Raw genomic sequence first — 16,682 nt, forward strand, 5'->3', positions numbered from 1 at the left:
ATATATATATATATATATATATATATATATATATATATATATATATATATATATATATATATATATATATATATATATATATATATATATATATATATATATATATATATATATATAGTGTATTATATTTGACTTTAGGAGTTTCAACTTTCACTTACTTGCAGTTGCCATGTTGCAAACTTTGAGTTAAAAAAGCTTTTTTAACTAATAGTTGTTTAACCTAATGTTTAACTAAAACTCACTAAAGAAAGTATTAAATTGCACAAGCAGCTAAAGAATACCTTGGAAATGCCATTACCCTGAAAACCATTCTTAAGTTCAAAACAGACAACAGAGGATTGTGTAAACTAGGTTCTTTCTACCTGAATATTAAACTATCAAACTTCTTTCTACTTCAAACCCTGGCTTGTCATGAGGCTAAATTTATGACAAAATGGATATTTTGATTGATCCTTCAACTAACTCACAAGAAACAGAATTTGACAACGATGAAGGAAAAAAAATGCTAACAAAATTCCTCCTTATGTAGCAATACCTACATTCCTTGGTTTCTGAAGTCATCTATCATAACACAGACAATATCTAATGACAATATAAACATTAATATATAAGACAATATCTAATAAATAATATCTTTATTATAGTATCATAGTATTATGTTATTATAAAAGATAAAAAATTAGGTAAAATTGCTAAAATTCTTTTCTTAGAAATAAATGGTATTTGGCTGAAAATGTTGTTGTTTTATCACTCTCAGATTGAAACATAACTAATAAAGAGAAATCCTTAATGATACAGTAATACACCCAGAGTATATATTTTACATTGAAATGAAGAAACCTGAGATCAGAGACAACATAATCATTGACAAGAACACTCATTTGCATACATTTTTTGGCAATCATATGGCTGGTATCTATTTTTATAATCTTTTCTTTCACTTGATATAAACTCTTCCTCAGCTTTCTTTGTTGTCCTTGGTGCACAAAAAACTAACCTTTTATATAGCAATTAGCTACTAAATTGCTTGCGGGTTTGTTTTTAAAAGTAATTTTTATTTATTAACACATCTTTTCACTTTTAAAATTGGCTAATATTGCTTGTGGGTTTGTAATTTATTTTTAATAATATAATTTGGTTCCTTTCATCTTTTCATTTTTAATATCTGTTAATATTGCTTGTGGGTTCATTTTTTTTTTAAATCTTTTTTTTAATAGTTTTTTTTTGAAAAAAAAAAAAATTTTTTTTTATAAAATTGAAAAAATAACTTATGACATAATTTTGTTTTATATAAATATAAAAATATATTACATATGTGGGAGGATGAGGGTGGCAATGTAAATGAAATATTTGTACTCTATGTTTTTTACTTTTATATAAAAAATATTTATCCTTTAAAAAAAAATTATTTTGGTCCTTTGATCAGGAAATACTCCATTTTTTTAATAAGGATAAAAAGCTCGAATTAATTAGTCTTGACAAATGCTTTGCTAAATATCGAAACTCTCTGAAAAGACTAAAAAGTAGAAAATAAAATATAGCAAAAATATTTGCTAAAAAATATAACCTTTTTTGTACTAAAAAGTAGAAAATAAACTTTTTAATTTAAATTTAATAGTTCAGTAAACTAAAGATTGACAGGTCTGCACAAGATTTATATAAAAACATATCTGTCAATCTTTAGTTTACTGAACTATTAAATTTAAATTTAAAAGTTTATTTTCTACTTTTCAGTACAAAAAAGATTATATTTTTCAGAAAATATTTTTGCTATACTTTATTCATAATTAATCTCAGTATCGTTTAAAAACTGTTTTAGATTCCTGATAGAAAACTTGTAGATCCTCATCTTGGTTTTAAGTTTTTCAAAGATTTTGTTTCAAATATCAAGTGCATAAATGACTGCTCTGAAAAAAATATTTCTAAAGCAACTGTAGCAAAAAACATTTCCAATGTAACTCTAGAAAAAAATATTTTGAAATTTGTTAAAATAACTATTTAACTTCAGATTTCATTTTATCTAAAAATTAGAATTTTCAAGAAAGTCTTTACCTAACACTTCCTAAAGATTTAGAGACCAAAAATTGGACATTTATCTTTTATTTAAAGTATATATAGTATTATTTTTCTGTAAAAGAGATGCATTTTTGGACACCCTAAGTATATGTATAATTTACGTCTTCATAAATAGCAAATTTATATGTTTATATAGACATATATGTTATAAGCCAATATATAAATAGCAAACATATACATAAATATATATTATATAATGTATTATAGATTGCATCCTAGCCCCAGCTAACCACCTCTCCTAATATTATTTAGTAAAGGTTGAGGTTGTAAAAAAAGGCCCCAGTCACCCAATAGTTACATATATTTTCATAGTTTTGAAAATTTACCTTGAGAGGTAACAAAAGGATCAGACTTGAATGGATCGTCATTCTAAATCAAATACACATAAATTAATGTGTTCTCATATAGATGGTCATGTAAATTAATGTGTTCTCATATAGATGGTCATGTAAATTAATGTTTTCTCATATACTTGGTCATGTAAATTAATGTGTAAGTTAATGTATTCTCATAAAGATGGTCATGTAAATTAATGTATTCTCATATAGATAGTCATGTAAATTAATGTGTTCCCATATAGATGATCATGTAAATTAATGCATTCTCATATAGATGGTCATGTAAATAAATGTGTTTTCTTATAGATAGTCATGTAAAATAATATGTTCCCATATAGATGGTCATGTAAATTAATGATTCTCATATAGATGATCATGTAAATTAATGTGTTCTCATATAGATGGTCATGTAAATAAATGTGTTCTCTTATAGATGGTCAAGTAAAATAATATGTTCCCATATAGATGGTCATGTAAATTAATGTATTCTCATATAGATGATCATGTAAATTAATGTGTTCTCATATAGATGGTCATGTAAATTAAGGTGTTCTCATATAGATGGTCATGTAAATTTTTGTTTATTCAATTATGTCATTGTCTTATTTACGAATTTTAAAAAATTTGAATTAATAAAAACTAGTTTGTAAAATTACCTGAAATGGGTCGCTGGAAAATGGATCATTAGAAAATGCTTTGAATGATTCAGATTTAAAAGGATCTTCAGAACTAAAGGGATCACTGTCTAAAAAAAACAAACTTAAAACAATTTATTCTCTGCAAAATACTAAGATATTTTTATTTTAAATATTTTTTTAAATTAAAAAAGTTTTCAATTTCTTAATCTTTGTATTTATGAAGATCAAACTTCCACGGTGTATTCTATATTCAAGTTTGCATGATGTATGCATCTTTTACCAATTACTGTTTTGTTATATGCATGCCTCAATGCAAATTACAAAATACACACACAAAAAAAGATGCTTAAAAATTAAATGAGCATCTTGGAAAAACTGCATTTTTAATTGTTATGCAATTAAGATGAGTGTTTGGTGTTACTATAACAAGCAAGAAAAAATTGACAGACCGGATTGAAAACTACAAGTGTAAAGTGAAAAGTTGATGTGCATGTAAATGTATTTGAGTGGGTGTACCAATAGAGTGGGTGTATTAAGATAGATGTTTTCAACATTAAACAATTTAAACATAAAAAGTAATGAATAAATTGATGATACAAGATTTGTCCATCTTTTATTCCTAAATTCTGTTTTTAAATTTTGACTTCTTTATCTTTGTAAGAGTTTCAAATCAACTTAAAAGTCTTGAATAAGAAAAGTTTAAATAAAGTTAACTACTTAAAAAAAATGAAAATAGAAAAACTGAAAAATAGAATGAAAAAAAAGAAAAACTGTCTAAAACTTCTGAACTAAAACTTAAAGGTTTTTTTTTTACTATCTGTTAACCTGTTCACTACAGCTTTTGAATCTTTTGAAGTAAATTATGATTGAAATTTGAAGTAACTTTGTTATAAGGTATTAAAAAGAAAAATATGATAGGACATTTGAGTTGAAAATTTGTTCAGTGAAAGGGAGAGAACCTGGTACACATACGTACTATTTGTATTATGTATGTGTAAATTGTTGTTACACATAAGGTATTATTGCATATGTGTACCAACAATGGTATCTGAAATAAAAATAAACTATTGTTTGCAAAGAAGCAACCTAATATTAACAACCTAAAAATTGTTAATATTAGGTTGCTTCTTTGCACTTTTTCTCAATAACAAAAAAAACAAAAACATTTAAATATGCTTTAGCACATTAAAGAACCATTTTCAGAACAACTTTTGATTTTACGTAAATTCTAAAAAATGTTGGAACATTTGTACCAATTGTAGCAAAAGGCTTAGGAAAGGCAAAGAGATTTTCATAAGACTTTTTATTTAAGGATTTTAAGAACTATATTCATGCTAAATAATCCAAAAAAATAGCATTGTGTGGAACATATGCTGTATTGAGACATGTTGTGTGGAGACATATGCTGTGTGGAGACATATGTTGTGTGAAGACATATGTTGTGTGGAGACATATGTTGTGTGGAGACAAATGTTATGTGGAGACATATGTTGTGTGGAGACATGTAAAGAAAATGAAAATTTTTGGAATGTGTGTAATGTGATAAATTGTGTTGTGTGAAAAATTGTGTTTTGTTTCAAAAATGTAATTTGTGACAAAAAATGTTGTAAGGAAAGCAGAGGTAAAACCACAAACAATAAAATTCAAATTTGACAAGAATTTATTTTATATTGAAATCAAAATAGTTAGTCCAAAATGTTTTGTAATATTTATTAATCTTACCAGAAATAGACATTGCAAATGGGTCATGTTTTATTTGAAATAAATCCTGAAAAATAAAAGCTTTTAATTTGACATTTATACAAAAAGTTATATAAGTTTTAATATCATATAAAATTTAAAGGTACATATACATTAAAATAAGTCTATACAATTCTTAGGTTTATTAAATTATTTAACTATTATTACTTTTAAACACAAAGAAAACTGTCCAAAAAAAAAATTTTAAAATTTTTAGCTTTATAATATACTGACAAATTTATAATGACAAAACCAAATCTACATGTTAAATGTAAACATAAGTTACACACAAGTTATAACAATTTTGAACTTGCTTAAAATAATTATTTTCATTAAAATATTATAAATTTGTATTCATTTTTAATTTGTTTTTATTCATATTTTTAGACAACTATGTTTGAACATTTTAAATACAGAAAATGTTTTTAAATTATTTTGCTGTTAATATATTAGAAAGAACATATGAAACTCAAAATATAAAAAAAAGTTGCGAATTAAAAAAGAAAACAGCATTAAAAATTTCTTCACAATTTCTTAAAAAGAATGTTAAGACACTTCTGATTAATGCAGATTAAAATTTGATTTATTTTAATTATGTATTTTTACTTTTAAAACAATGTAGTTTTTCAACATACTTTAACTTTACTTATCTTAAATAAATATTTATAACAAACATTTATAGAAACTTTAATTAAAATAAATATAATTAAATAACTAAATATAAATAAAATAAATAAATTAAAAATAATTAAATACAAATAAAATTAAAAATAATTATAATAAATATAAATAAAATTAAAAATAATTAAATATAAATAAAATAAATAAAAATAAATATAATTAAATAATTGAATATAAATAAAATAAATAAATTAAAAAGTTTAGAATTTTTTTTATTTTGATAAGTGGTGCACAAAGCGCACTGCTTATCAAACAACCATCTTGCAACCTTTATTATCATTTTTATTGAAAACAACAACAACAACAACAACAAAAACAAAAAATGAAAGAAATTGAACCATATCAAAACTATTTAAAAAACAAAAATGATTTTGGATGATTACCAAACCAATAAAAATCATGTTTGATTATCAAACCAATAATAATCATGTTTGATTATCAAACCAATAAAAAAAAATGGTTGATTATCAAACCAATAAAAATCATGGTTGTGTTAATTTAGAAAAAATTGTTGATTTATAAATAAAACACAATAAAACAAACAAAAAACTAATTTTGGTTTAAAAAAACAAACAAAACTTATAAAATAAAAAACTTTGAGTGTAAATAAAAAAAAAAAAGTAAACAAAAAATTAACACTCAAGAAAAAGTTCTAAAAGAAAAAATATAAACATAAAATAAAAATCTACACAAAAAAATTAATGTTATTAGAAAAAACATAAATTTAAAGCAAAATATTCATAAATGAAAAGAAAAATATACTTCATTTTCATTCATTTTAACGGATGTCATAGCAACATTTAAACCACTAACTGAAGAAGACTAAACACAAACATTAAAAGTTGTTTTGAAAAACATTCCAACAACATTTTAAAGACATAACTTTAAAAACATTATAACCTTTTTTTACCTGATCTGTTAGAGATTCTATTTTATCCTTTATTGACTTGTTTTCTAGGTTAAGTTTTTCAATATTTGATTCAATCTAAAAATGGTTTACTAACAAAAGTTTAAAAAAGAAAAAAAAAAATTAAGTGAAAATTAAAAAAAAAATACACACTTGCAACGCTTCATTTTTACTAGCTGCAACTTTACTTTTAATTTTCTCAAGTTTCTTCATGCTTTCTGCAACTTGCTGTTCCAACAAACTTTCTTCTTTTTTTAGTTCTTCTAATTCTTTCCTACCTTTATGGAGCTCCTGCTCTTGCTCTTTAACATCTGATTTCTGAGAAGCAAGTTTTGATTTTAACTGTTTTAAAGCTATTTTTTCTTGTTCACATTGTTCAAGAATTTCTTCAATAGATGTAGAAAGTTTAGATTGTTCACTATCTAAAGAATCTAGTTGCTTCTGTAATTCACTCTTTTTCTGTGTGAGAATTTCTAATCCTTTATTAGCTTTTTCTAAGTTAACTTGTAAATCCTAAAATATATTTATCCAATTAAAATACTCAGAAAATAGCTTAAAACATTACACAAAATATTAAAAATAAAGAAACCTCCATTTCACTTCTTCTTGCTTTGATAGCATTTTCAGTTTGGCTAATTTCCTTTTGGAGGTTAGCTTTTTCTCTATCAAAAAAATTAATATTTCAATTCAAGTTAAATGGCAAGAAATAAGATAAGAAAAAAGAAATAAGATATTTAAAAATAAAATGTTAAAAATAAGATGGTAAAAATAAAAATGTAATAAAAAAAACAAAAAAAAACTTTTAAAAATATTTAAAGACTTACTTTCCAAGGTTTTCTATTTCAGTACTAACTTTGTCTAATTCTTTGATGGCTGAAAAATCATTGAAAGTTGATTCCATTGAAATTGTTGTTAAATCCTAAAAAAAAAAAAAAAAAAAAAAAATGTTCAAAATGTTCAAAATTAAAAGAACTACAAAATTAATTTTTATAGAAATTACATTTCCAGTTGAAGTTTTCATTGAAGGAGGAATCATATTCGAAGATAATGTTTGAGGTAATTCTTTACCAGATCTCTAAAATATAAAGTTTACACATCAGCTTTGTTTTTAACCTTTAAATTAGTAAACTTTTTTTTTTTTGAAATTTGGAACAACCATGTTGTGTGATAACTATATTATGCATTATTTTTTTTTTTGTTTTCACTATTTATATGAAATTTCTTTGCAACTAAGTACATCATGCTCCAAACAAAAATAATTTGAAGAATACAGATATTACTGATATTACGTTTAAATAAAAACACAATAAAAACTCACTACAAAAATTAACCAGACTGTAAAAAAAACAACCACACTATAAAAATCAAGCAGAATGTAAAAAAAAAAAACACAATAAAAATTAACCAGACTGTAAAAAATAACCACACTATAAAAATTAACAAGGCTATAAAAAAAAAACCACACTATAAAAATTAACCAGGCTGTAAAAAATAGCCACACTATAAAAGTTAAACAGACTGAAAAAAAGTACCTTTTGAGCAATTAAATGCATTGCTAAAGCAAACTGTTCAGAATTCAACAAACCACTGTTGTTTGTATCACAAAGATTCCTAATAAAAATGAAAATAAATTAAGTTAAAAATTTGTTGTAAATGGAATTGAATTCGAAACTATAACCCCTACTAAGATATGGTTTGGTTCAAGGGACTTATTCAAGAATCCATAAGCCCTACTGAGTAAGTCTCTATAAGAGGTTATAAAAGTTTTTTTTTTTCCTTCTAATTCAAACTGTCACTAGAATTATCATAAAACTACTACATCCTTTTTTCTTAACTTCCCCAGCTTCATGTCTGGTAACATGTAATTCCGTACAATCTGTTGTATATGTCCTGCTGCCTTGTAAGATTTGCTTAGTAAGCAAAGGCTAGAAGTGTACTTTCTGTCATCAATACTATTTAATATCTGCCAAGCCTATAGAGATAAATATTTATTTGTCTTTTATATAGTTGGAGGTGTCTTAATAACTGTGTTAGCTTACCTGTAATTTACTATACATTTATGTTTGTGTTCTATTTAAACCTCTGGTGCTGTGTTCACCCATAAGTTGCTATATGTATATTAGTGTACTGTGTGAACCTCTAACACAGTGTTTGCTCACCTGTAAGTTTCTATTATGTTTGTGGTCTACTTAAATCTCAATACCGTGTGAGCTCAGTTCCCAACTAGTGACTCTGACTATAAAACTCAGGTTGACCTTTATCTTTAGTATTCTATTAAATGTAATGTTTTTCTAAATGCATTTCCAAAATGCCCCATTCAATGTTTTAAACTGTTAGGTAGCTTCTTTTAACTACTTCAGGTAAACAGGTTCTCGGGTTCAGTTTAGGGTTTTCAGGTACTCAGGTTCTAGGGTTCAGGTTAGGCTTCCTTATGCCCTGCTGCTTTGTAGGGTTTGCTTCGGTTTATATCTTTGGAAATGTTAACTATATCCAGCTACTGTCTTGTAGAAGACCTTCTAGGCAAATACTTTAAGGGTAAACAAAATAATTTAGCAGAAAAACCTGGCACCCCTTATTCATTTATTAGGCTGGCATAGATGTAAATTTGTGCGACAATGTTGAATGCATTGTTGAAATAAACATAATCATTGTTGAAATCAACATATTCGTTGTTGAAGCAACACACTTTTACATTTTCATTAGAAATCCCTCCAATATCTTATAAATAATATATTGTCATTTGTAATTCATAACCAATGATTGATCTGAAGACCACTGGCTACCTTTCACATTAAAAAAATCTTCCAAAATGAATCATTTTGAATTTTTCAAAACATTTTTGAAAACCTTACGGCTGGTATTTCCTTATAATAATTTTTTAAAAAAGAATTTGAAAATAAAAAACATTTTTTTATAAATGTTAAATGTTAAAAAGATGTTAAAAAACAATGTTCAAAAATTATTCAAAAGTATTTCAAATTTAAATAAGCTGGATGTTCATTGGCTAAACAAGACTACATTTTATAAAAATGTAGCCCTGCAAAAAACCAAAAAAAAAAAAAAATGTAGCCCTGCTCCTAAATAACAAAGTTTGTGTTAACAAACTTGAAGCAAAAACAAACTTGGTTATACATTTGCTGTTGCAGACACTAAGTTAAACGAAACAAACTATTCAAAAACATTTTTTATTAAGATTTTTAAGGAGTTCAAAATTTTAAATAATTAAATATAATATTTTTTGTAGATACACAAACTAAAATTAAATATACACATATTTAATAAAAATATTTGTTAAAAAAAAGTAGCTTTGAATAAAGTACCTAATGCTTCAAAATATTAGAAACCCTAAAATGTCATACTTTAAGAATTTTTATTTTTACAGCAAAATCATTTAAAGAAGATTTTAATAAATTTTGATAAATATCAGGATTATCTAAATTTGGCAAAATTATATTCGACATCTAGATCTACAGCGTGAAATTCATTTATAAGAAAGGTAACTATGCTAAACTAAGCAAAAGACTCATCCAAGTTGATTGGGTAAATCTATTTAAAGACCAATGCTGATCAATATGCTGATCAATGAATTCATTCCATGTAACTATTGCAAATTGACCAAATGCAGGCAGCCTTGGCTGACCAGCAAACTCTTGTGTTAACCAAACTCAAAAAAAAAAATTTTAATTTGGTTAACAAGATCTTAAGTTTGGTAAGACAACCCCTTTAAGGATTAGCCATCAGGAGAAAGATCTAGATGATTTGAATGATTTAAATGAACTTGAATGATTCGAATGAACTTGAACAAGTTGAATGAACTTGAATGAATTGAATTTTGAATGAACTTTAATGATTTGAGGTGCATTCGTGCATAAGAAACATTTTGTTAGATTAACAATTTGTTAATATTAGTTATTTGAGCCTGCCAGTTGTTGCTAAACTCGCAGGATAGCAAACTTGATGACTCTTTTTTAGCCTCCTATTTTCCAATAGTACACAAATAGGTATGAAAATTTTTTTAATACAACTTCTTTAAACAAACTACATATATCTAAATCATTGAATTTTAACAAATAAAAGCACATCTAAGCAAGAAGCAATTATTCAATTTACTACAATTTAGAGGTTGTTTGCATCTGCTTGATGCAAACAACCTCTTAATACCATTAAAACTAAATAACTGTTTTTCAAACACAATTGGTTATTTCTTTATTCCCTACAAACACAAACTGAAATGCTTGTTTAAGTCACCTGTGCTTTTATAATTGTGTGACTTTTTGACAGTTTGTCCCAGAAAATTTCAGAATGTCCTAGAAAATTTCCTAATGTCCTAGAAAATTTCCTAATGTCCTAGAAAATTTCAGAAGTTTTTTGAAAATACTAGAATATTTTAGAAAACATTTGGACCTTCTGGACAATTCTAGACATTCAAGAATATTCTAGAAGAAGGCTTAGTATTCAATAAAAACAAAAAGCCTTCTTGTAAACATAAAAATTTCAAAATATGGTTTTACTGTTCGCAGAATTAAGTGTTTGTGGAATAACAGCTTTTATTTTTAACCTATTTTTTTTTTTAGCAAAATGGGTTTGGAAAACACACTTTAAAAAGCAAGTTACACAGACATAATTACTTATTTAGTTAGAAAAAAAGCCTTTTTGTTTAACTGAGTTGATGACCCAGGTTTTCTATTCAAGTAATCCACAAACTTTGTCTCCTATCTTCTTAAGACTCCAAGGTTTAGGTATAAGAACTCCAAGGTTTAGGAACTTAAACAAAAGACTTAAAATAAATGAGGAACTTCTGTAAACAATTACTGTTAGCTAATAATCAAAGATATAATTTAAAATTTAAAAAGTTAAATTTAAAAATTATTATAATTAAAGTCATTCAAAACATTTTAAAAATAATTTACCATATATGAGCAAGCACAGGTTGTGGAAGCCCTGACGCTATGAGAATATCTTTAATTTCAGCACCTGAACAACATTTCAATGCATTCTCACGAAATAACATTAAAAAAAGATTAAATTTTAAGATATTTGTTTTCAATATAAAAATATTTTATTTATAAAAAAAAATAATTGTATATAACTTTTTTATTTGGACTATAAAAATTGTTGACAAACATAAATTTACAATAAAAACTATTAGTATGTTTTGAAAAATAAATAAAAATATAAAATAAAAAAATTTTAACCTGAAACTAGCCCATCTTTATTTGTATCAAGCAATATAAACTTTTGATCGTATGCTGTTTTCATAGGTGCAGAAACAACCCAGTCGCTAGATATCTGGCTCTAAATAAGAATAAATTAAAACAGCATGTTTATTTTAACAAAAAAAATTTCAAATATTGTAAACAAAAAAAGTTATTTTGAGCATTTAATTCTTCCATGATTATACAAGATTATAACAACAACAATAATATGCATGATTATACAAGATTATAACAACAACAATAATATACATGATTATACAAGATTATAACAACAACAATAATATACATGATTATACAAGATTATAACAACAACAATAATATACATAATTATACAAGATTATAACAACAACAATATCATACATGATTATACAAGATTATAACAACAACAATAATATACATGATTATACAAGATTATAACAACAACAATAATATACACGATTATACAAGATTATAACAACAACAATAATTACATGATTATACAAGATTATAACAACAACAATTTACTTGATTATACAAGATTATAACAACAACTGTAATATACATGATTATAAAAGATTATAACAACAATAATATACATGATCATACAAGATTAGAACAACAACAATAATCTAAATATGAATTTAATAGTAGTGTCATTTCAATTTCGTTTTTAATAAAGAACTTTCTAGGCTTTTCTAAAAGCATTTCTTTACTCCACGTGGTCTTTCAAGCAAGGTCAAACTCAGTTTTATGGTTCTAAGGCCGGCTGGTAGTCAAATTTCCTGAACTCTGTGATAGCTCTCAGAGAGGCTGATTCCATCAACAGCTGAAAAATATCAAAGTATTAACAGTGCCATGTTGCGGATGGATGGTGTACCTGTTTGTACTTTTGGTGTGCATTGCCGAGGCCACATTTGGAGCCCTTTGTTACGGCTTAGGGTTTATTAATAGTAATGAGACAATTGCTTGGGCTATTAAACAGTGTTCTGAGTACTATCTATGCTTTGAGTCAAGTTCTTCAATCTAATTTTAAAATAAATAAAGTACCAAAAACTATAAAATACAAAAAACCATCATCATCACTAAGTTCTCTAAACCTTTCATTCACTAATAATTGTGGTCTTCGAAGTAACTTTTCTTCTGTTGAGTCTTATCTCTTGCAAAGTTCACCAGACCTACTTGCTCTTTGTGATACTAATTTAAGTTCTCTTGTCTCATCTTGCGACCTTAGTGTTGATGGTATTTTTCTTTAATTTGTAAAGACTCCAATAGTCACATGCTTGGCCTGGGCATTTATATTCGTAAGAATTCACCCATTTGTTGTGAAACTAAATTTGAATCCACAGACTCTTCTTTTATGTGCTTTCGTTTAGCACCACTTCACTCTATTGCCTTTCGAAATAACATCAAAAAGATTGCACTCTTTTTGATGTTATTTCTGATCATATTGACCAAGCCCTCTCTCTTTATCCATCAGCTAATATAGTTGTTGTCGGTGACCTTAATGCTCACCACTCTGAATGGCCTTTTTCAATCCCTAACTCAAATAGTCAACTTTCCAACTAGCTTTCCAGACAACCCTAATCATTTACCTTCTCTACTCGACTTATGTCTTGTTTCTGATCCTAGTCAGTGCTCAGTTTCTCCACATTCACCCCTAGGTGCTTATGATCACAGTTTGATCTCTCTAAAACTAACATCTCATTCTTCTTCATCACCTGAATCCCCCTATTATCGTACCTCTTACAACTACAGTAAAGCTGACAAGGATTCTTTCCGTGATTTTCTCTGTGATGGCCCTTGGGTAGAAATCTTTTGTCTTCCTGTCGACAAATGTGCTTCTTACATAACTTCACAGATTCAGGCTGGCATGGAACCTTTTGTTCCCTCTCTACGATTCCAGGTCAAGCCTCACTCTCCTCCATGGTTTTCCTCACACTGTGCTGCTGCGTTTGCCAATCCAAACTGTTACTTTCATATTTACCAGCAAAACAACTCTCCAGAAAACAGACGTCTGTTTGTTACTGCTAGAAACCATTGTAAAAAGGTTTTGTCTAATGCCAAAGCCTGCTATTCTCAGGTCATGAAATCTCATATCTCATCTCAAAAAATTGGCTCTTGCGACTTCTGGAGAATCTTTAATAGTATTAATATTAAGGGCAAGTTTTTAATTCCTCCTCTCTTGTATGGTTCAGACTTGTCACCTCACCTAAAGACAAAGCTGAACTGTTTGCTAAAAACTTTTCATCAATATCATATCTTGATTCCACTAGTTGCATTCTACCTGATATTGCCAACAAACAGGTTGATCCATTGCTTGACATTTGTATCACTCCAGCTTCTGTATCTAAAGTGATTTCCTGCCTAGACTCTTCTACAGCTTGTGGTCCGAACAACATACCTGTTATTGTCTTGCAAAAGTGTTCTCCGGAGCTGCTGTCTATACTCTTAAAACTATTCAACAAGTGCTTATCAGAATCTTGTTTTCCAGCCTGCTGGAAAGCGGCATCTGTTATACCTATTATCAAAAATTCTGGAGAGCGATCTGATTTGTCTAATAACCGTCCCATAAGTCTTCTTCCTATCATAAGCAAGGTTTTTGAATCTTTAATTAACAAACATTTAATTTCTCATCTTGAATCTAATAACTTACTTTCTGATCATCAATATAGATTTCGATCTTCTCGTTCTACAGCTGATTTGCTAACAGTAATAACTAATAGGTTTTATTGTGCATTAGATAAAGGTGGGGAGGTTAAGGTCATTGATCTTGACCTCTCCACTCTCCAAGGCTTTTGATAAAGTTTGGCATGCTGGTCTTCTCCATAAGTTTTCTTCTTATGGTGTATCTGGCAACATCTTTAAGATTATTGAATCCTTCTTTTCCAATCATAGTATAAAAGTTGTCCTCGATGCACAGTACTCTTCTCCTTATTCTGTAACTTCAGGGGTTCCTCAAGGTTCTATACTTGGCCCTATACTCTTTTTAATTTTCATTAACAATGATTCAGATATTCTCACATCTAAGGTGGCATTGTTCGCTGATGATACTACCATTTATTCTTGTCGTGATAAGAAGCCAACACTCTCTGATTGCTTGGAGGGGGCATTTGAGCTTGAAAAGGATCTCACTTCTGCTACAGCATGGGGCTCACAGTGGCTGATGAACTTCAATACAGATAAAACTTAATTTTTTTCAGCCAATCGTTATCGCAATAATTTAGATCTTCCTTTATTTATGAATGGTGATGTACTCGATGAGTCATCTACTCTTCATCTTCTAGGATTAACTCTTACTTCCTATCTTTCTTGGAAACCATATATCAAATCATTTTCAAAATTATTTTCTGCTAAGGTTGCATTTCTTTATCGAGCGCGATACTTTCTTACTTCGGATTCTATTCTCTATCTCTATAAATCTCAAATCCGGCCTTGTATGGAATGCTGTTGCCGTATCTGGGGCGGATCTTCTAATGATGCTATATCTCTTTTAGACAAGGTGCAAAAACGCATTGTAAACATAGTTGGACCTGCTCTTGCAGCCAACCTCCAACCATTATCACATCGTCGTAATGTTGCTTCTTTTTCTCTTTTCTACAAATACTATAATGGGCACTGCTCTAAAGTGCTAGCGTCTCTTGTGCCATCTACTAAAATTTGTTTTCGTTTTACTTGTCATTCAATTAAGTCTTATCCTTTTTCTGTGACTGTTCCTAAGTGCTCCAAAAATGCCTATTCGTCTAGTTTTTTTCCTCGAACATCAGCTCTTTGGAATTTGCTTCCTTCATCTTGCTTTCCTGATTCATATAATTTGCAATCCTTTAAGTCGTCCATCAATCATTATCTTGCTCTACAATCTTCATCTTTTCTCTTCCAGTAACTTCCAACTTTAATTAGTTATTGCTTGCAGCCTTGTTGGAAGCGAAAATGTTTAGAAAAAAAAAAAAAAAAAAAAAAAGGTTTACAAGCCGATTAGAGCTGATAAATTTTTGGTTTCAAATGGAATTGATGTTTTCATTGTTTAAAAACTAAAATTTGTTTGTTGTTCGTTGTTTTATTTTTCTATTTTTTATAGCCTATTTTTTTTTTAAAAGAAGTTAGATCTAAAATGACTGGTAAAATAGTTTTTTTTTAGTACAATGTATCTTTTTTAGTAAAGTGTTTCAGTTTTTCCTTCAGTCTTTTTAGAAGATTTTAAGCAAGTATTGTTTCATTTTTTAGAGCAGTTAGAAGGAGCTGAAGGCCTTTTTATTAAGTATATAGTATAAAGTGGTTTATTTATAGTTTATATTAGTAACATAGTTATATTAGTTTATTTATAGTTTATATAGTAGTTTTGTCATTTAAGTTTTATTTGGGTACGAATATGAAGCATTAGCAATTTTATTGTATGTAATTTTATCTCAATTTTTATTTTTAGACAGACAGATAGAACTCAGTAAGGACTTGGATTTTGTAGATTTAAGAGCCTCTTTTGAATATTCTTTTAAATCATTGAATACGTTTTATATATTTTAATAAATTTTGTCATTTAGGTGTGGTATCATCAGCTGGTGCATCAGCAAATAGTATTGTCTTTTATTTTATTTTATTTTAAAAAGAATCAATAAATATTGTTTATTTAAACATAATCATCAGGATAAAATAGATAAGATAGATAAAATAGTTTTTTTATTTAATATTTTTTTATTTAGTTATAACTTCAGTTGCACCAGCCACAACAGGTAACTTAATACATTTATTTTGATACTTTAATTGCATTGTTACATTAATTTTCAAGCAATAAATATTGTTTATTTCAACATTAACGTCAGCATTATATAAATAAGCTTTTTATTTGATAATTTATTTTAGTTGCTTCTAGATCAACTTTAGGTAATGGTAACTCATTAATTCATATTTTGTTATAAATAAATGCAGATAGAAAAATGTAAGTTGGAAATTTTTGTAGATTTAAAAGCAGTAAGCTTTTTTCTAAAGGTTCTTTCTATTTTTGGATTAAATCCACTATCACTACGTTTGTTTTATTTCTATATAAAGTACTTTAATAATTTTTGTTATTTTGGGGTTTGTTACTTTTCTGTTTTTTATTTAATAAAAAAACAAG

General features: G+C 27.1%; 1 protein-coding gene across 3 annotated transcripts in view; it reads right to left on the bottom strand.

The window, feature by feature from the left end:
* Nucleotides 1-16,682, bottom strand: part of LOC100213009 (epidermal growth factor receptor substrate 15-like 1) — a 64,216-nt gene that overhangs the window by 13,580 nt on the left and 33,954 nt on the right. For 2 of the 3 annotated variants that reach the window (XM_065817488.1, XM_065817489.1), the window contains 12 exons: nucleotides 11,576-11,675; nucleotides 11,291-11,354; nucleotides 7,913-7,991; nucleotides 7,381-7,455; nucleotides 7,205-7,299; nucleotides 6,970-7,042; nucleotides 6,534-6,893; nucleotides 6,384-6,458; nucleotides 6,236-6,295; nucleotides 4,775-4,820; nucleotides 3,071-3,159; nucleotides 2,403-2,445 (listed from right to left, as the gene is read on the bottom strand). In XM_065817488.1, the coding sequence (XP_065673560.1) occupies nucleotides 2,403-2,445; nucleotides 3,071-3,159; nucleotides 4,775-4,820; nucleotides 6,236-6,295; nucleotides 6,384-6,458; nucleotides 6,534-6,893; nucleotides 6,970-7,042; nucleotides 7,205-7,299; nucleotides 7,381-7,455; nucleotides 7,913-7,991; nucleotides 11,291-11,354; nucleotides 11,576-11,675 (1,159 nt within the window). The remainder of the gene's footprint in view (nucleotides 1-2,402; nucleotides 2,446-3,070; nucleotides 3,160-4,774; nucleotides 4,821-6,235; nucleotides 6,296-6,383; nucleotides 6,459-6,533; nucleotides 6,894-6,969; nucleotides 7,043-7,204; nucleotides 7,300-7,380; nucleotides 7,456-7,912; nucleotides 7,992-11,290; nucleotides 11,355-11,575; nucleotides 11,676-16,682) is intronic. The other variant, XM_065817490.1, reaches the window with a different exon arrangement.

The sequence above is a fragment of the Hydra vulgaris genome, chromosome 14, assembly GCF_038396675.1.
Source record: "Hydra vulgaris chromosome 14, alternate assembly HydraT2T_AEP".
Classification (NCBI taxonomy): Eukaryota; Metazoa; Cnidaria; class Hydrozoa; order Anthoathecata; family Hydridae; genus Hydra; species Hydra vulgaris.